Raw genomic sequence first — 20,956 nt, forward strand, 5'->3', positions numbered from 1 at the left:
CAATTGTGTGTGATAATCATTCTCACAATTGCTTGCCATTCATTTGTGGGATGCTTTAAATGCGCTTTAATCTTTCTTTAATGCTGAAATCAACCCCGGTGTGATAAGCTCCCTAGTTTCTTGTTGGAAGGAATTCCACAGTTTGGGGCAGCTGCCAAGAAGTCTTCCTCCTGTGCGCTCACCCTTAAACTAAATACAAATGCTTCTGTTGTTCGGCAGTTATAGGAAGGGAGGGAACTGTGAGACTGCAATGGCCCATTCCCTTTGCTCCCAAGAGGATACCAACAAAGAGAAACATCCCAACATTTTGGGAAGAGTTGGAGAGGAGATGTCTTGAAGAACGACCCACTCCTTCGCCAGAAACCTTAAGCTTCCTTTGCCCCTTCCAAGGACCGACGTCTCTCCTTTGCCTCTCTTCGGAAGGCGCCTGGCTTCTCGCACGCCGCAAATCAAAGGCTCCCTTTTGCAAAAAATCAAATCAAATAAAAGCCTCAAGGTGCCTCCTTTGATAACTCTGCTGCCTTCCCAGCCCCAAACTGGCTGAAGGTTCAGAGGGTAGAAATGAGCTTTTAAATTTATTATTTTATTATTTTTTAAAGGGAAGTTCTGGCTTGCAGGTGGAAGGCGAGATCAAAGGAGCCGCCAGCCCCGTAAAAGGACTTGGATAAGCCTGCTATTATGCATCAAGGTGTTTACTTCTCAAAGCCAAAGGAGAACCTGCTGAGCTCCGCTCTGGTGTCGGAAAGGTACAAAACAAGATAAGGTGATGGCTAGGAGGAGGAATGGGGGGAAAGTGCGACAACCCCAGAAGCATGCCAAGTTTGGAGGTACAGGCGTGCCAGGCTTTCTGGCTGGCTTCTCCAGAGAGACAACCTCCAGCCCCCTTCAGTCACCTTCATTGCTAACATTGCTCCGGGGAAGGAGGACTTTGTTTTCCATGGCTGACTTGTTCTGGGGTTTCATATTAAAGGAGAGATGGAGGGGAGGAAACCTCTCCAGAGGCTCTGAGAGAAGCAGGGGATAAAAGAAGAAATGAATAGGAGGAGAAGAGAAACCGCAAGGTGAAAAGACAACCCCCAACGCCATGCTCTCTATCCAGCCTCTTCGGAGAGGAGATAGCAATGGAGAAACTCAATTGCTTCCCTTGAACCCTTGCCAAATCCAGAGTGGCGGAAAGATGGAAACAAACAAACAGCTTTTAACATGACCCACTACTCTCTTCTCCTTTGAGGTCCTTAAGTGATCGCTGTGTTTTCCATTTGCTTCTTTTTTAAAATATTCCAGATTTTTATTTAATTAAAATCAATACAAATTAACAATAATTAACATACAATCTCTTACATTCCATTCTTCTAACCTCACAACACCCCTGACATTCTTATGAAAATGACTTCCTATCCATCATCCTTTGTGGACTTGCACACATTTTTCAATTTCCTTATTTTTAGACTTATTATTATTCTGTAAATATCTTCGTGTTGTATATATTAGATTTCTTTTCTGATCATCCTTGCTTTACTATATATCATTGAATTGTTTTGCCTTTTGCTTTTGACCAGTCTGTCTTCTGTAGAGCGAAGGAACCCAGGGCCGTGGTTGTCTTTCATCTCTCTTCTATACAGCACTTACAATATTGTTGTCAAGGCGGCTCTTGAACACGAGACCTCTTAGCTTAGAGAGATATTTCTTTCCTTCCTTGGGTGCCTTGGAGAAGGTGCTGACAAAAGCTGTGTCCTTCACTCTATTCATTCCAGAGGCCTGCTTTATTCTGAAGCTTCGGTGCCTCATTTTTCTTCCCTGGTTCCCACTTCTAATGCAACCATCTGGGCTTGCTTATGCAATGGCGCATGCATGCACTCACTAAGCATCTCTGGAGTTAAAATTCAAAGACATAGCCATGTTAGCCTGGAAAATTAGTCTGCAAAGGGATCTTGTGGCACCTTTGAGACTAACCGAAAGAAAGAAGTTGGTGGCGTGAGCTTTTGTAGACTTGAACCTACTTCTTCAGATGCAGGTTTGGGAGTGGAGACTCCAGTGACAGACCTATATCACTCATTTATGTGTGAGACTGTCAATCCAAATTCAAAACCTTGTGGTTATGGAGATGAGGTGACAAGTTCAATTGTAACGGTGGTCATTGTTGGGGGACAGGGATGAACTACAGGACTGGGTGAATCTCCAGTCTGAAAAGCTCCCAATGGAAGTTGTGTTTTATCCTAGAATCAGCCTCGACACATACTGGGCATTGCAGGTAGGTACAGCCAGGGGTCCATGTTGTTGTTGTGCATGTAGGTGCCTTCAAGTTGCCTGTTGACTTGTGAACTCATGAATTTCACTGGGTTTTCTCAGGCAAGGAACCCTCAGAGTTGGTTTTGCCAGTTCCTTCCTCTGAAATAGAGCCTCCAGTGCCTGGTGGTCTCCCATCCAAGTACTAACCTGGGCTGACCTGGCTAAGCTTCCAAGATCAGAGGGGAATCTGGTTCCTTGAGGATATTTGGGTGTTAAGCCATATTGTGTGTGTCCGCTTTCATGACACCTGTTGACTTATGGCGATTCCAAGGATTTCACAGGGTTTTCTTAGGCAAGGAACCCTTAGACATTGCAGGTAGGTACAGGCAGGGCTCTATGTTGTTGTTGTTGTGCATGTAGGTGCCTTCAAGTTGCTGTTGACTTGTGGCAACCCCATGAATTTCAGAGGGCTTTCTTAGCCAAGGAATCTCACTCAGAGGTGGTTTTACCAGTTCCTGTTTCAGGAATAGACCTCGAAGTACCTGGTATTCCTTGGTAGCCTCCCATGCAAGTGCTAACCAGGTATAACTGTTTATCTTCCAAGATCAGATGGGATCTGGTGCCTCTGGGTGGTTGAGGGTAAAAACTCATTCCCTGTCCCCATGCAAAGAGGGATTTCTTGGCGAGTCCTGGCTCAACTGGCTTCCCTTGTCTTCCAGGTCACCTTTGTGAACAGAGGCTGAAGAAGTCACACTCCTTGCCGCCTTCTCGCTCGCGGATCATCTCCTCGCACGACGGGACCAGTGGCTTCCATGGAGGCAGCCTGCTCTCCTTTCATGCACCCATTGGTAAGTCCATTTCATCCCTGGTGAATCTGCCTTGTACATTTCTATCCAGGAGGAAGGTGGGAGCAGAGACAAGAACACAGAGGCTGCATTTTCTTAGCCAGGTTTCTTCAGAAGGGGTTTGCCACTTCTCTCTGACACTTGCCCAAGAGTCATTGGGTTTCTATGGATGAGTGGCAATTTAAACCCTCATCTCCTGGAGTCTGAGCCTAACACTCAGACCACTTCATCATGCTGTCTTAAAACTTATTATGTGCTCTTAAGCTGGCTCTGACATTTGGAGGGGGAAAAATTACCTCCATTTTTTTTCCTAGGCTCTATGTAGAGTATGTTGTTGCTGTCCTTGTTATGTTCCTTCAAGTCAGTTCCAAATTATGGCAACTCTCCCCTGGAGTTTTCCTGATTTATTCACAGCAGATTGTTCACATTACCTTCCTCTGGGGAGGAGAGAGTGTGATTTTCCCAAGGTCTCTATGGCCTGTTACAGACTGCCAAAATAAAGCTGCTTCGGGTCTCTTTGGAGGTATGCTATTTAAATGATGCATGTGTCCTAAGAGTCTGGAGGTCGCGCCAAAGACACACTCCATTCCTAAGCACTGGAGTGCAGCTTTGGTGCAGCTTCCGGATTCTTAGGGTGCATGCATCATTTAAATAGCATACCTCCAAAGAGACCCAAAGCAGCTTTATTTTGGCAGTCTGTAACAGGCCTATGAGTCTCTATGGCTGAGTGGGGATTCGAATCTTGGCCTCCCAGAAACCTGGTCCAACACCTGGACTTCCACCTGGCTCTTCTTCTTTTCAACAGGACAGTTTTCCTCCAGTTGCAAGTTGGATAAAATATAGCCTTGTGAGTGCAGAATGCCATCAGTATGTGCTGCATTGCCAATCCAATTTGGGGACAGTCCAATGATCCAGTGATCTAGCCTGATATAAGGCTGCTCTTGGTGTTAAATAATCTTCTCCTTTTGCAAATCCTGGGATGGTTACGGGTTTCCCTTCCACCGCCCTTCGCTTTTTTTGTCCAAAGAGTGTATTATTTTATTTGCAAAAAGCTATTTCCTGCCACAAAGAGAAGAAAGGATCACATCAAACGGGGGAGAGAAAAAGGAACAATGCAGAAGTGTAGCTTAGCTGGCGTGCTCGAATTTGGCCCCCAAATGAAATAAATCCGAGGAGATAAAGCGGCAAATTAATAACTTAATACTCCGCCATTCAGCAGAATAACGGGTAGCTAATTCATTAACGTTGTCTTCAAAACCAAACTTGACGCCTTGCGCTTGAGATCTAATGGAATTTGAAAGCAGGGCAGAGGTAGCCATGGCTTTAATTGCATTTTTATCTTTATTGTCCAGCGAAAAAAGAAGGGGAAAAATGATTTTCCCCCTTTATTAATAAAGCATAGAATACCACTGGCTTGTAAAACTACAGCAAATGCTTCATTGCAGGTAACAGGAGTGAATGTGGCTTCTAGGAAGTGATTCTAGAGTCCTTGTTCCTACACAAAAGAGCAGCAAATAAATGCTTCCAGCCAATTCCCACTTGACCAGGACAAGGCCATTGGTTTCCTTCCCTGGTGCATCTCATGGACCTCCTTGTCTTCCAGCAGGAAACGTGTGCCAGGCACAGAAGCTGGCCGACGTGGACAGCGAGTTGGCGGCAATGCTCTTTTCCCACCTGCGCGAAGTCAGTTCCACCTTCCAGCATGCCAGCCGTGAGGCCGGCATGGTCCGGAGGCGGAAGCTGGAGAGGATGCTCTCTGTCCGGAAGCGGGAGTCCCAAGAGGGAGACACCGGGAAGAAAGTCAGTCTCATCTTGGTGAGGATTGGGAACATTTGGATCTGCAAGCATCCTTATTTTTAGCTAAGCTAACATGGTCCTTAAAACATGGCACTCACACCCCTTAGAGACCAATGGGGGGATTATTTTTTGGGGGGGGGTCTTCTGGGGGGAATAACTTGGTCCCGTAGCCTCCCACAATTGCTTGCCGCTGAAGTAGAGGAAGAATTTCACTTCAATCCTCTACTCCCCCACCCACTAGGGACGCCATGAAGACCGCATCCAGCACTCAAGGGACCTGCAGATCATTGAAGCTTACCGGGAGCGCATCAAAGTAGAGAGCATCGCCAGCATGCTGAGCCAAGCCATCACTACCCGCCACACCGTCTACGCCACCTTTGGGGCAGCGGAGTTCTTTGAGTTTGCCCTCAAAAACCCTTATGGCGTCCAGCACACGGTCACCATCGAGAGTGACAACCCCGAGCTAAGGTAGGAAACGTGTCTGTGGGGCAGGAGGGGAGTTACGAGTGTTAAGAAGTTTAGTCAGAGAAGGACCATATCAAAGCCAAATAACTTTGGATTGCTGATGTTAGAAATCATTAAAACATGGTCGATCAAACTTTCCCAGTGGAGAGGGTGAGATCCTCCTTAGATTGGCAGGAACCCTCTCCGTTGGAAATGGACATATATCAGATAAGAACCAACGTTCCTTTCTAATGCATAAAATAATGTTTCACAATATTAAGGAGACAAGAGGTTGGAAGTCTTATCTCACAGTCAACAACTAGTGTATGTAGCTGTTGCTGTTTCGTCTTCTGACAGTGTTATTGTGGATGCCCGAGAATGGAAGCATTTTAAGGATCTGACTCAGACGGTCACCCCGTTGGAAGAGGAGATGTTTCACCTCCAGGAGAACCTGGCCCCCCAGGTCTACTTGCGTCCCAAGGAGACGGTGCACATCCCCTTCAAGTATCAGGCCTTCTGCATGGACTCCACCACCATGATGCAGGTAGAGGACTCCTCAGCACTTACATTTCAAAATCTTTCTCACTTGTGCGCATGTAGGACATCTTTCATGCAAAGTAGCTTAGGGTTGTGTAACTATCAGTGTGGTGATGCCTTCTCAACACCCCAATGTGGGCTCTCAGCCTTAAACTCTACAGCCTTTCCTGCTAGCTGCCCACTGCAGGAGATTAGTTCCTGGACTAGATGTACCGTGGATTTCCTTCAATGGAGATCTTCAGAGGTTCTTTCACGGCTCGTCCGGCTCTATTTCCAGATGAAAGTGGGTGGCTGATTGTGGCTTCAAAGGAGCTGCACTGTTCTGCCCCATTTTCTCGGCTGACATCTTGGCAACGCTCCAGATATGGCTTAATTTCCGGCTTACCTTTCTCGCTCCCCTCTGCGTCTCTCAAAGAGTCACGCCAGGTGGCCAAGGGGCCAAAAAATCAGGTCATCGCTTCCTCAATGCTCCTAGCTGTGCATAAGGCAGCTCTGAAAACAGAAGATGAACCTAAACTTTCACTATGTGGAACATTTAACCAAATCTTAAAGTAGGACGCTCGAAAAGAAAGCCTTCCCAAGACAGGAACTAAATAGAACATGTCTCTTGTTTTCAATTTTCAGTTCTGGCTTCAAAACAGGGGTGGGCAACTCCATGGGGATTGTTGGCCAGTTCCCCTTCCAACCACCACAAGTTCAAATGCCCCCTTTTCCACTGCAGTTCTTCTCAAAATGGTAGCAGCCAGTGACATGATGTCATGTCAGGATGACAAAAGTTATGAATGAGGAAGAACACACAAGCTGGGACAGGCTGCAGCACTTTGCTTTTGTCTGAACCTTTTGGGAAGAATAAGATTCCACCCCTGTGTCTCCTTTCCTTCCTCCAGAGTTAATAGAGTTCAAATTACCTTTGCATTTTGAACTCTGCTTGCAGCAGCTGAAGTGAGCTGAGGACAAAGGAGGAATGTAGGGGGAGAGATAGAAGCTAGGACATTTTATGAGCACCCGAAAAGTGGGACAGCAGAGGATTAATCCTGACTGTCTCTGCTAGAATAGAACATTTGGAAGGTATGCAGCACAGGAAAGCAGGAGAGAGTGAGAGCAAGACCATGTCTTCCCCTGTGGTTTCTTTTAATGCTGGAAAGGTAATGTCTGAAGGAGGCTTTCCTTTCACCACTGCGCTTTCTCTTTGATTTTCAGCAAGGTCCTGCAGAGCTGGCATTTGGCGAGGGCCAAAAGGATGCAGCGGCCTTTTGGAAGTCCAGCGGCACACAGACAAAGCACATCAAGGTAAGGTCAGTGGGCAGAGATGGCAGAAGTGGGGAGGAGTGGTGGCTGGTGGCATTCATGTCCGAGGCAGAAGTAAATTTGGGGTTTTAGTCTCAGAGTTGTCCCTCTCTCTTCATCTCCTTTGAGCAATTCTATATTTATTTCCCATTAGGGATGTTACATGTATTCATCTTTTTAACTGAGGAAAACCCTCTCCTTTTCCTTAGTGGAGGAGTACGGTTCTGTGGATTTTTTCCCCCTCTGTTTCCAAAAAGATGGCTGGATTCATCCTTCTGCTTGAGACGCCACTGCTCTCCCTTATATCTTTTAGGGTTAAGCATTTAGCAAAAACACTCCATAAGGACTAGACGCTTGCTCTTCTCTCCCCAAAATGCTTACACACAGAGGGCTTTTCAGATTTCCGCATCCTTACCGAATTCTTTGACACCGTTGCCCACAAAGGGAGAAGAAACCAATTTTCACATTATCTGCAATGTGACCCACATCCCCATCCTTATGTAAACTACACAGCTCCTCACCCCGTTCTCCCCTCTCCCTTTCTGTTTCTCTCATTCTTTGGTGGATGGCTAGGTCTCCTTCACAGCAAGCAATGGCAAGCCTATCGCCATCCTCCATGTCAGCGTGGAATCCCAGCCCCACGTTGTGGACCAGACTTTCCGTTTCTGTCACCCAGAGCTCACCTTCCTGAAGAAGTCCATCCGCCTCCCTCTGTGGCACATGCTTCCAGGTAGCTCTTACTTTTCCTGCTGGAAAAGGACTGCTGGGACCTGAGGTTGGAGATGGGTGCTGGTGGTGATGAATTGGGTTTCTCCCCTCGGGGAACAGCATCGGAGGTCAAACTGATACAGCCACCCCTTTCTGTCTTTGCCAGGTGCTCCTGTGGGGATGCCGGGTAGAGAACTGGAGATGTTTGTACGCTGCAGTGATCCCAACATCATCTGTGAAACCAAGAAAATGGTACCAGCGTGTGTTCAAAACAAAATTTTATTGGTGCTGGTTGCCATTCACAAAAGCAGAGAGCTGGACTGAGGCCACTGGCAGATAAATTACCAAGGCTTTACATAGCAGATGCCCATGGAAATGCTGGTGAACCCAATCAGGATTATAATCTGAATGTTAAAGTATGTTCAAAGGAATTTGAGAGTAAATACTATGTTTTAACATGTTTAAGCCACCTTTGGTCTCATGCAGGTAGAAAGGTGAGATGTTAAATAAATAAACATCTCTGGTGCCCAACATAGATCCAGCTCTTTTACACTTGGACAGTGCCTTTAGTATTCAGCGTGAAACCTGGAGTAAATTCACCACTGGAATCTGCTCCTTTCTAGGAAGCTTGCAGAAAGTTGAATTCAGTCCTTGGACTGGAATAGTTTTCCCTCTCTGTGTTTTATGCAAAAGTGAGCCAGAGGGACCAAATGTTCTTCCCTGGTGTGAAAGAAGCCCCCTGTGTTTCAAAATCCACTCCCCAGGTGTTGGTTTTGGGGTTGTGTTATGCGTGTGTGTGCATTTCCACAATGGGAGAAATTGCGGTCAACAGCTTGTTCCCACCATCTCCCCCCAGGGCCCTGGTGAACCCCAGGATGTGTTTCTGAAAGTTGCTGGAGGACCAAGTCCACAGATCAAGAGATTCTTTCTGGCCATTTACACGTGAGTTCGATACCAGTGTTGCAAGACAATGGACTTGTCCCCTGCCATGCAAAAATACACAACTACAGCACTGCTGAAAGATGCCTCCATCAAACCTCTGTTGAAAGACTTCCAAAGATGGAGAGTCCATCATTTTCCATGGCAGCCCATTCCACTCTTGAACAGCTCTTAAAATCGATTAGGTGGGATCTCTTTTTTGAAATTTGCATCCTTTGGTTCATGTCCTGGTCTTTGGGGCAGCAGAACACAAGTGGGCTTCGTCTTCCACATGAAGCCCCTTGTCTCCTTAGCTGGAGCTCTTTTACTTGCTTGCTTGCTCTCAGGGGCATCCAAGGCAGCTGGGTTTGATATTCCCTTGGGACCGGTAAGCTCCCTGTTGTAGAAGGCCCTGCTTACCAGCTAGTCTGACATCACATTTGTATAAAAATGAGTGGATTCTTACAAAGGGCACACTTAGGTCTGTGGTTGCCTTCTCACTCCCCTTTCCATATTCCTTGCACCAAAAAGAAACTGGAACCCCCATTGCCCCAGTAGGGATTGTGTGCAAATCCTTACCAGAACCAGGACACGAACCAGTGGATGGAAATTTCTCTGAAGATGCCAGCCACAGATGCTGGCAGAACGTCAGGAATAAACTCTTCTAGAACATGACCATAGAGCCCGAAAAACCCACAAAAAACCATGGATGCCGGCCATGAAAGCCTTCGACTTCAAGAATCCTTACTTTATTTGGCACTTATCCATTGGCTCTTTGAAAAAGGGAAATGGAGGGTTGCGCTAGGCATAGAGCATTTCTGGGAACCGAATACTTAATTTACTCTGTGTGTGTGTCTCTCTGTGTGTTGTGTGTGTGTGTAAATATATATCTTTCACTCTGACAAGGCTGTGAAATGGCTTTTGTTGCTTTTGTTGCTCCTCTAGGGATCCCTGGCTGGCCACTCCGACACAGATCTGGCAGTTCTACCTCCATTCGTTGCAACGGATCGATGTGAGCTGTGTAACCGGGCAGCTAACCCGCCTCTCGCTGGTGCTCAGGGGGACGCAAGCCCTCCGGAAGGTGAAAGCGTACGCCTCCCACCCTCAGGAGCTGAAGGTACGGTTGGACTCGGGGCTTCCTTGCAAGCAGATCTTTTTTCTTCTTTGGCTGCTCAGCTTGCTTTGCTCCTAGGCAGCTGCTGTCCAGGGCCAGAAGCCTCTGATATATATTAACAAATGCAATTCCCACCAAATAGCGGGCGAGAAAGCCTTTGGAAAGACACCCGCGACTTTCTCGCCTGTTTATGAAGCCTTGGAGCACAGTCGTGTCCATGTTTACCTGCCATAAACGGAGCTTATTCCCCATTAAGCCTTAAAAAAAAAAAGGAAGCATAAATGCTTTTGTTTTGTATAAACCAAACAGCAAATGTACCCAAGATGGAAAAAAGCAAATATACCCAAGGCTACTGAAAGCGGGAGGAGAGAGAAAGTGGGAGAGAGAGACAGAGCTGCAAACTGCTGCATACATCTATCACAGTTCTTACTGTTTGAGGAGTCAGGAGAAATAAAGGAAAGGAAACAGAAGCTGCCGGTATTGCAGTAAACAAAAGCAAAGGTATTGCTTTGCCGGAAGGGGTCACATATAGAGCTAGGCTGTTCCTCTCAAGAAAATGATATTCCAAGTGCTGAAATGCATCTTGGACTTGAACATGGTGCATATTTACCTGGTATACCCAGGAATTATAAGTAGTTCATGCTGTGGGCTGTTTTACACAACTATCTTCATCCCACACACAGAATCCTAGACTTTTAGAGTTGGAAGAGATGCACAAAAGTCCCATAGTCCAACTCCCTACCATGCAACAAATACACAACTAAAGCACTCTGTTTAAGATCCTCCAGAGAAAGAGATCCCTGCCGCCCTCCCATCACCTAAACAAAACAAATGCGTGACAAATACCAACAACCGCCAAATATGATATTTATAGCAGGTGTGGAAATAGAGAAACGAACCGTAAATATATTTGTAGGAAATACAAACAAAAGAAAAGTGGAGGTATATTAAGAGTTCAATGGAATATTATACTTGAACAAACAGTATGAAAAATAACGTATAACACAGCCAAAAGTCACATTACATATACGGCAAGACAATCGATGAAATATATAACAGTGTGCAAACGTGTGACGTAAAGACCAAGACTTCTCTTTTTTAAAAAATAAAAGTTTCACCTATTTTAAAATCTGGGTGTAAAAAGGAGCTAGTTTTGACGACTTTGCTTCTGGGTTATTTTCGCGTTCTTTCTCTTTTACGCAAATGTCATCTGAAAAACAATTGCAATGCTGCATTTTCAACTTTCTGTTCAGGCTAACCCCAAATGTCTACAAAACAACCCACAAATGTGGGTTGCTTTCAGTTTAAATTTAGTTTCTGCACGGGATTTGTCCTGTGTGATAAACTAGTTTGATTCTAGTTTGTGGAAGACATCTCCACCAGCTTTGATCCCTAACCCGTAACTTCTGGCAAGCGCTTCTCTGAACGGTCCTTCTGCCCATCCCTCTTCCTGGTTTATTTCACTAGGACTGCCTTTATTGGCTTTTGACCTCTGGATTGGTTCAGTTGCTTTCCTCACCAAGTTAGTTGTGACATCCTAGCCCATTAGGGACCACAAGTAGGTCCTATTAATTGTTGCCAGTCCTAAAATGAATACTACTCTGGGCATCTAGATTTGGCTGGGTCTCTCGGGACAATTGAAAACAAGAGAGAGAGAAGTAGCAGGGGATACTAATGAGAAAAGGCCATAAAAATGTGCAAGCAAGTAATTGCTGAAAAATCATGAAAAGTGGGCAGTATTTTTGACATTGTTAAAAATATTTTATCCTCTCTATTTTCAAAAAAAGACAAGAGCAGCGGATGCTTTCAACCGAGCCATAACAGAAACGTAGCTCCTGCCGGCATTTTTTTGCAGAAGAATTTGAATCCCCTTCCACAAGTGGCCTTGCTCAAAGATTTCCGTTGATGGTCCCTGCAAGACGGACCATCCACCAGGAAAGAAGAGGCCGCGAGGGACCGCAGACAATTTACTGCTGCGGCGCCCGCTCTGTAATTGTCTTTTGATTAAAGCCATCTGAAGGAGAGATCAGTGGCCCCAAAGGCCCCAGTGGGCAAGTTATCTGAATTAATGAGGCTATCTGGAGACTAATAATTTCTTTCAAATGCATTTAGTCATAATTATAAATGTGAATAATGAGAGAAACACAAACTCCATTACCCTCACATAAATTGGGGCTGGTGGGTGGAAAATGCTTTAGACAAACTTCTGATGCTTAAGAACTTTCAAGGAATGGCGAAGGCAGAGAAGTAGGAACTCCCAGCTGACTCCCAGTATGGAGTATAGAGAAGATTTGGCAAGTTTGGGAAAGTTACTTATTTGGACTCCGGACTCTTATTCACTTATTTGTTTATGTGTTTCTTCTAGAAGGGACCTCACATTCTGCAGCATGACTTTTGTGACTTCGGAAACTTGGAGACCTGGAGAAAAGACCAACCAAATTTTTCCTTGTTGGCCAGGATCAGCCATAACCATGATCTCTCTCTCTGTTTTTCTCTCATTTCCAGGTGGACCCAGAAGGCGTCTTCATTCTCCCTGCCAATGGAGTGCAAGACTTGCACCTGGGCATCCGGCCCCAAAGCGCGGGAAGCCGCTTTATCTACCTCAATCTGGTGGACGTTGAGTACCACCAACTCGTCTCCTCCTGGCTGGTCTGCTTGTCCTGTCGTCAGCCTCTCATCTCCAAGGTGGGCAGTCAAACATGAGAAGGTGGCTCCAAATTTCACAGATGACAACCAAGACACATGTGGCCAAGCTGCGACAGAGCGGGGTCACAAGGGTAAAAGTTATTAATAAGAAGGAAAACACTAGCTAGGAGAGGCTGCAGCAGTTTGCTTTTGTCTGAGTCTCTTGGGAAGAGCAAAGCTCTATCCCCTGTGCTCCTTTTGCAAACTGCAGTGGACATGTGTTACAGACCAGAGGTTCTTAAGCAGTAGTATTTATGGGTGGTATTCTCTTTTCCCCAGGCCTTTGAAATCCTGCTCCCGGCTGGCGGAGGCAAAGGCTCCAACAAGAGGATCACCTATGCCAACCCCTACCCGACCCGGAGGATGTATTTCCTTCATACCAACCGGCCAGACTTGTTGCAGTTCAAGGAAGACTCCTTTGAGGTAATGCTTTAAGTCACATTGCAACACCAGCCTTAAATGCCACTGCACCGGATGTGAACAGACCCAATCGCGACTGGCCTCTGAAGTCAAGTGGCGGTGCGCTTGGTTCATGCTTGGATGGGAGACCACCTGGAGGGCAGGGCTTGGAAGTAATCTTGTGTGAAATTTGACAGAGCCATGATTGCATCAGAATTGACAACACTGTGCTAGCCAGACAGCTTGTGATAAGGGGATCCCCTGGGTTGCTCCACGGAGCAATTCCATGGTTTATTCTTCAGGGAGACTTAGGGGACCATCCTGCCTGAAACCATGGAGGACCATGGCTTCCATCAGTCAGAGTTGGCACTACTAGTCTAGGTGGAGTTGAAGGTTTAACTCTGATGTCCCTGTGCAGAAAGCCCAAAGCTTCTTCCCCAACAGCTCTAGGTAGGCCTAGGAAAGGAATCCTACTTGGGCAAGAACGAGTGTATTGCACGTCAGATAAGAATCCTGCCTCCCCCCTGAAATTTTCCTTCGGTCCCCAAATTTCTAGTCCTGCAGAGTATGCAACAAATGGTTCCTGCCTAGAGCTCCAGTTCCCCATGGGTTCATTCCTGGGCTCCCTTCACCTGCACCCTTTCTTTGGACACTAAAACTCTTCTTTCCAAAATGCACAACTGAAATGAAAATGTTAAGTTACAACAGTGCTAGAAATGTGAGGCATGAAGTCATTTTTTGGAGGGCATGGTGAGGCAGAATTCTTATTGTGGAGGGAAATGCTCTTCAGGTGCCCCTGTACCTCAACCCTTCATAGCTGCACCCCTGGGCATAGTCAGTACATCTTCCCACTTCATGTTTCTCACTTGAAAAACCAAAAACTTCCCATCCTGTCCTTGAAAGAAAAAGGCAGAGCTTGGAAATGTTACATGTTTTTTCAATGGCAGCACCCAAAATCCTGGTGCGGGGGATGTAATGTACTTGGGGATTTTTTTTTTATCAACATCAGTATCTGGTGGGGGATCATTGCGGAATTATTTGTGCCAGAGAGGCATTCAGTTTGTTCCCTAAGTCTGCTTGGGAGTTAGACTGAGGGATGGTGAGGTGCTGAGTCCCAACCTAACCGCACATTGGATCAGGAGGTGCCAATGTGTCCATCTTATTCCCACAGATCGCCGGAGGCGAGACCTATACCATCGGCTTACGCTTTGCCCCGAGCCAGAGCGCCGGCCAGGAGGAAATTCTGATTTACATCAACGATCACGAAGACAAGAACGAAGAGACCTTCTGTGTGAAGGTCGCCTACCAGTAACTCTGTGTGTGTGTGTGTGTCTGGGTCTACCTTTAACTCGGTCGTTTTCAACTCCTTCTGGCAATTCATCAAACTTCCCCAGAGGCACGGTTCTGTTCCTTTCATTATTCCCATCTGCCAATAGTCCTTGTGTCCGTGAATCGTCCCTTGGCCACACGTCTGCAGAGAGGCCTTCTTCCCAGCGGCCGGGTGCCTCCCTCCCCATTTTGGCGTGTGTCCAGATGATTGATTCCCCCCAAAGATTCCTCACACGTCAGCATCACAACCTCCATTGGCACGGCCGCTGAGTCCTCTTGGTCCTCTTTCTACTCCTCCTCCCAGATTTGGATCGAAAATGCATCCCTCTCACCCTGAAACAGTACTCAGAGAAGGTCACTGAGGCTGTCAGGCCTTCAAGGGCAATGATTCCGGCTTGTCTGGAGATTGGGTTGGTTTTGTAGCCTTATCTCCCCCCCCCCCCCCATAGAGATGGAGTTTGTTTGTATTTTTATATATGAAAATAAATTATTTTGTTGGAAATTTGTCCCGAATGGAATACATTGCGCAGGGGAGAGGGCATGGCTAGATTATGACTTCTTTCCCAGGTGCGATGTACAGGTGGAACACAAGGTTTTTCAGGAGTCATTGAAGGATCAGATTCACATCCGGAGGTGAGTTTTGGGGGGGATTAGCAATCTGATGAGTGGGCAGCAGTCCAATAGGACTGCAGCTCCCATCAATCCTAACCAGTATAGATCCTGGTGGGAAATGATGGGAGTTGTAGTCCTGTGACCTGAAGGACCCCAAGTTGCCCTGGAGCTGAGCATAGAATCTAGAATATATAGTTTTGTTTGGAAACATGAAAAAAGTGTATGTGGCGTTATCACGGAAAGGCAAAGTTGATTAAGCCACGCAGATTCCGTTTGGACAGGAGGGGAGATGGGGGGAAGGAGGCAAAATGTTAAGGAAATAAAGTGGCAAGTGTCAACTTATTGTTATTATTATTATTATTATTTAGCTTTATTTATATAGCACTGTAAATTTATAAATCCCCCTGCAAAATCATGTTCAAGTTAGAGTTGGGAAGGGAAATGTAATGGTCAGCCATGTCACTGTCTCCCTCTTTCACAGAACTTGAGGGAGTAACACAGGACAAACTCTGGCTGAGATCCCTACATTGCTTCAGTGTCAAATAAATATCCGCTGGTGGAGTTACGTTGTGCAGTCCCTGAATGCCAAGGCAATGCAACGTATGGCATCAAAAGTAAGTGTGCCTGGCTGACAACCCACTGTGTGACTACCATGCGCAATGCGTAGAGGAAATGTGCCTTCTCACATTACTCTGGGAACTTTTAATGCCCTACTACCCATGGAGTGGTCCCATATGTGCAACTCCACTTGCTGAATATGATCATTGTCCAAAACAAACCAAAAATTGCTCCACATGCATAAGGCAACCTATGAATGTGTATGTTGCTAATAAGATGCTGGCCACAGAGTTATTGCTTGTCAATTCATCTCATGATGAAACCACAGGTTGGGTGATAGCCACACTGTTGTAGTGGTTTGATGAGGTCTCTGGGAGACCAGGGATCGAATCATGGAAACCCACTGTTTGAACTTGGGCAAGTCATACTCTCTCAGCTCAAGGGGAAGGCAATGGTGGCAAACCTCCTCTAAAGAAAACCTGCCAAGAAAACCCCAGGGTTGGGTTGCTGCAAGTCAGAGGTAACTTGAAGGCCCTTAAGAACAAGTTGCATCCAGATAAACCCAAAAAGGGTTTAGGGTGAATGTTGGTAAACTTGGTTTCCAAACTGGCCTTTCCTCGCCAGCATCTCAGCTAGCAAAGGAGGGGATTCGAAGGACGTTTGGGGAAAGTTTGCCTTGGCTTGTGCAGGAGGGAGCCAGGGCTTAATTAATTGAATGAAAACTATAAGCTCTGAAATGCAGTTCCCTGGCTGAACAAAAGAACCCGGGAGGCAGAAGCGTTGGAAAAAACGGATCGGATAATTCCTGCCCCAGATAGACCAGGGATGGGATTTCCATCTTGACGGCCCACGGCACAGGTAGCAAGGAAGCCAACAAACTGGAAAATGAGGAAGGCTTTGTTCGTTAATAACCCGCTTGTTTTGTCGAGGAAGGAAAATGAAGTGAGAATCATCATTCGGATTAAACCAGCAAACAGCTTCAGGGCTCGCGTGCCTCCGACCCCTCTGCCCAAAGTATTAAACCTCAGCGGCACAAAAGCCAAATTGCAGAACTAACTGGGGCTTAAAACCCAGCCGTCTGAAGGTCAGTGACAAAGCCGGGCAGATTGGTTCACCTTGGTAAGGATAATTTCACACTTCCTGCCTGTTTGCAACTGCAACGGTCTTCCAAAAAGGGACAGGAAATCGGGTTTAGGGGTGGAAATGAGAGCATACCCCATAAGTCTTCTCTCCCAAATGAATTTTTCCTCCCTCCCCTAAACTTCTAGCATTGCAGCGGAGCGTTTGGAAATAACAGCTGGACTTCAGGATGGGACTTTGTAAGTGGAATGGGAAAAGGAACTGCGTAGTTTTGTGGTGTCCATATTCGCCTAGGAGATGGCATGCGGGGTGACATATGGGCATTCATTCTCCAATGGTAGACTGCGTAGTGATTAATGCACAATGGCCAGATGCACAATGGGGCACCGGTGTGCAACAAGGCACTCTCAAATGCACATCTGGAGACCAACTGGGAAGCGTTGGTGTGCAACCTGAGCACCTGATGCAAACCAGAAACGCTTTGGAAGCTCTGGAAGAATTTTAGACAGTCTCTTCCCTTGGTCCTTAAAAAGACTCCAGCAGATAATGGGTGGCACCAGAATGGAGAGAAAGATTAAAACCAACAAGCAGTATTGCATTGTCCTTGCTGTGATTTCAGCGTCTCCATGCAATTGTACTGCTAGGAAACTCCCGCAGCATTCTTCTGGCAGATGCACTTCCCTGAGCGAAATTGGATACAGTAGTTAAGGAAGCTTCAATTACCGTACGTCCCTCGACAACCTAATTGCAATCCCAGTCCAGTTTTTAACGCCGTTTTGGAAAGAGTGAAGGAAAGGGTTTTCTAAGGATTGTAATAAAAGTTCTTTTCTTAGAAGAATGAACGGGAGGAAAAGGAGAGAGGAGCCTGAATTCAAATCCCAAGCACCTCTTGGCACACGTCTGACGGCGCCACAAGCATCTCCATCCACCATTGTTTCTCCAGCTTTTGAAAAGGGGGAAAATACTTTCCAAAGAACACCCTGCACACCTTCCACAAACAGGCGTAATGACGTGAATTATCCCAACCAAAGGTTCTCCCATTAAATGCAAAATTACAGAACGGTTTCTATGGCGAAAATGCCTATCTTATGTCACAATGTGTAGTTTCTGCATGTGCCTCCAAGTCGCCTGTTGACTTATGGCAACTCCATGAGGGTTTTCTTAGGCCACAAATACTTAGAGGTGTCTTTTTCCAGTTCCTTCCTCTGAAATACAGCCAACATCTGGGATTCATCGTATGGAGGTCCAAACACAATCCACCGACAGGGACAGATTCAAATTACAAAGACAGAGATTCTGTCTAAACGTTAAGAAGACCTTCTTGATGCAAGAGCTATTTGACAGTGAAATGGACTTGCCTTCGCTGGAAAGAAATGGACTTACCTGCAGATTTTAAAACAGTGGTTAGATAGCCCCCTCTGAAGTATGTCTGTGAATTCCTCGCCCAGGAAATGGATTGGATTAGATGATCCTTTATTCCAGGCGTAAACTGTTATGATGCTTTGACACTTCCATCGGAAACATTCACGTCTTGCACGGCACTCTGCCCGAGATCCCAGAAAGTCAAAGTGAGCCAGAGCAGACATTATTGGGCTAGACAGACAAATGGTCCCAGAAGGTATAAGGCAGGTCTTGAGACGGAGAGCGAACGGAGCATCAATCACTCAGGTATCAGGATTGTCTGAAATGTCATACTGATGTAGCCTGAGACACCTGGGCTCCTATGAAGGTCTGGAAAGAACAAGGCTGATTAACTGCCTTCTCACTCAAAACCTGGGACACGAAAGCCGGCGCAGAAGCATGGCTGGCGTTCCCTCGCAGAAGCACCGATGCCGCAGCTTGGACGATTAAGTGTGAAGAGCATTGCAAAGAAATGACTTGCAAGGAGCTAAGCTAAGAATAGAGATGGGAGGTTGAATTGGAGATGGTGAGGCCTTGGGTTGAATTCCTTCCCTGGTGCAAAATGGCAGACATGACCATGGTGGCTGGTGGCTTTCCAGGGTTGCATTCCTCCTGGGGATCTGGGTACCTTCTTGCCCTATCCCTCCATCTACTTGCAAATTTGAATTCTCCAGCTATTTCAGTTCAGGGGGAGCAGGTTTTCGTGTAATGAGTAGGTTCGTCTTTGATGAAAATCATTATTGGAGCCCATTAACGTGCACAGAGAAAAGAGCAGGATTTCTCTTTTTCTCTTTAGCAGGGCCATCGCAGCAACGTACGGCGAAGACTGTAAAAACAAACACAGCGATTAAACCAAACAAAAAGCAAGGTTTGCTAATACCTTTATTGGACCTCTAAAATCTCAAACTATCAAGGCCTCCAAGATTCTCGTAAAACAACACAAGGAAGCGACGGCCAGACAGCAACGGAAAACAAATCAATCTGCTCGCTATAAAATGGGGGGGTGCAATCAAGGTTTGGATTTTGTGAGCTATTTAGCCTTCTCTCTCAGATTGCTCTGGTGCCAGAACAAACTGCAAATCCCAGGATTCCATACAGTGGAGTCATGGTGGTCAAAGCAGTGTCAAACTGGATTATTTCTGCAGTGCAGATGCAGCCTAAGTATATGATTTAGGGTGAGATGTTCATTTGGAAAGTGTGGATTTGCAAGCCTAGCAAACAAAAATATGAAGATGATGAAGTCACTGAAGATAATGATGAAGAAGAAGATGGTGATGAAGAAGAAAAACAAAAGCTTGCATAATGAGGTTTAGAAACAGTCTTTTCCCCAACATACAACAAAGACCAATGGATGTACCTAGGATTCTAGCACAGCTCCCAAATTCGGCTTAAACATTGTGATTCCTGGTCACAAAGTAATAATAATAATACTAATGTTTCTATTTTAATATACTATTTTTGGTATGTTTTTAACTGCATGGTGTTTTTTTAATGTCACAAGCCGCCCTGAGTCCCAGCCTTGGGAGAAGGGTGGGATATTATTAATAATAATAGCAATAATAATAATATTTATTTTTAGCCCATCTCTCCCTGTGGATCGAGGTGGGTTACAATAAAATAATACAAATATAATAATAACACTTTTCAACCATTTTGAAGGAAATAAGTTAGGACATTCTTTCCAATGCTATCGCTTATGTCTGGACCAAGCCGCTGAACATCTTTGGAGAAAAGAAGAATCATTTCCCGCAGTAGCCAAAGGTTTCTTTGACACGTCCCACTAGGTAAGATGCCCATCTTTTACTTTTTCAGGCCAGCAAAAGAGCCGGCGGAAGATTAACAGTCCAACCCATGCGCCTCTTCTGTCTTTATGGCGGATTAGCCTGATGAATTAGCCGCCCTCATTAATGCATGCGCCGGTCCCCCCTGAAACTGATGGGAAGCGACAGCTAATATTTTGTCAAAATTATTAGACTGTCCAGTGTGCGTGGCGGTGGCGGCGGCGGCAGCCCTCCTTGCTTGGGTTATTAAAGTAGATTAGCTGCATAATTTTCATTACATTTTCTCAAACAATATTTCTCAAGGATTACGAGGGAGTGGGATGTGAAGCCCTGGACCCCGCAGGCCCCAAATCTCCAAAAGGTGTATTGCAGCTCTTTAAAAAGAATATTTTTCCTGAGAGCAGAGGAAAGGGGATTCATGGAAAAATGTGTTTTTCGATGGTCTTAGGTGACCCCTGTGCAAGGGCTGTTCGACCCCCAAAGGAGACGCGACCCACAGGTTGGGAACTGCTGTTCTCGGGTGTTCTTCGGTGTGTGACCGTGTTTTCCAAAATAATAAGCAATCTGGAAAACACTATGCTTCTTAAAATCATATGGTGCTTGGGACAGTCTAGGAAGCCCTGGGGATGCACAAAACTAGCCCCTTGGCTCTATTCCTGTTATAAAACCATGCTTTGCATCCTCTGGGGACCCAAAATTAAGCCTTAGCTAGCTGTGGCGACCTTATGAAGTTGATTTAAGAAATAGAAATAGTAGTTTCTACTCTTTCTAGTACATGGCAGTCATGTGTCAGCTCCTCTCAGCCCAAATGAGCATGCAATTAGCAAACATCATTGGGCATTGGCTAAACGAAGGGCCCTTGTCTGTGGTCATGTTGGACTTTAACACGATTGCTCTTGTCCGCTTTGATCAGAAGGGCTTGGCCGCTGCGGCAAAGGAAGGTTATATAGTGCGATTGCATAATTATGTACATGGCTTTTTATATATAGAGAGAATTTGGCAGACAGTGGACACTTGAGACGAAGGGTGGGATAAAGGGATGGGAAAGATGGATGCGGCCTGAATGTAGGTTGGTATCCTCCCAGGCCTTGAGCCCAAGGGATGACCCATGCTGAGGTCAAGAGAGTGGCCTTGGTGCATTGGCCAGAGAGAGGCCAGACTAGGGCTGCGAGGTCTCAAGGCCCAGACCCTCTTCTCTGGTCTTCAGAGCATCTCAAGAGGAGAGCCCTGGC

At 46.0% G+C, this 20,956-nt stretch overlaps 1 protein-coding gene across 4 annotated transcripts in view; it reads left to right on the forward strand.

Annotated features, from left to right (window-relative positions):
* NPHP4 (nephrocystin 4) overlaps window positions 1–14,774 on the forward strand; it is a 60,529-nt gene extending 45,755 nt beyond the window's left edge. For 3 of the 4 annotated variants that reach the window (XM_089534502.1, XM_089534504.1, XM_089534505.1), the window contains exons 19-30: window positions 2,949–3,077; window positions 4,678–4,889; window positions 5,113–5,339; window positions 5,673–5,859; window positions 7,053–7,142; window positions 7,713–7,869; window positions 8,014–8,099; window positions 8,704–8,789; window positions 9,711–9,882; window positions 12,385–12,564; window positions 12,844–12,987; window positions 14,135–14,774. In XM_089534502.1, the coding sequence (XP_089390628.1) occupies window positions 2,949–3,077; window positions 4,678–4,889; window positions 5,113–5,339; window positions 5,673–5,859; window positions 7,053–7,142; window positions 7,713–7,869; window positions 8,014–8,099; window positions 8,704–8,789; window positions 9,711–9,882; window positions 12,385–12,564; window positions 12,844–12,987; window positions 14,135–14,275 (1,811 nt within the window). In that variant the 3' untranslated portion in view covers window positions 14,276–14,774. The remainder of the gene's footprint in view (window positions 1–2,948; window positions 3,078–4,677; window positions 4,890–5,112; window positions 5,340–5,672; window positions 5,860–7,052; window positions 7,143–7,712; window positions 7,870–8,013; window positions 8,100–8,703; window positions 8,790–9,710; window positions 9,883–12,384; window positions 12,565–12,843; window positions 12,988–14,134) is intronic. The other variant, XM_089534503.1, reaches the window with a different exon arrangement.
* Window positions 14,775–20,956: the final 6,182 nt, after the last annotated feature.

Source organism: Sceloporus occidentalis, unplaced genomic scaffold (assembly GCF_023333645.1).
Source record: "Sceloporus occidentalis isolate IW3139 unplaced genomic scaffold, rSceOcc1.0.p SCAF_8, whole genome shotgun sequence".
Classification (NCBI taxonomy): domain Eukaryota; kingdom Metazoa; phylum Chordata; class Lepidosauria; order Squamata; family Phrynosomatidae; genus Sceloporus; species Sceloporus occidentalis.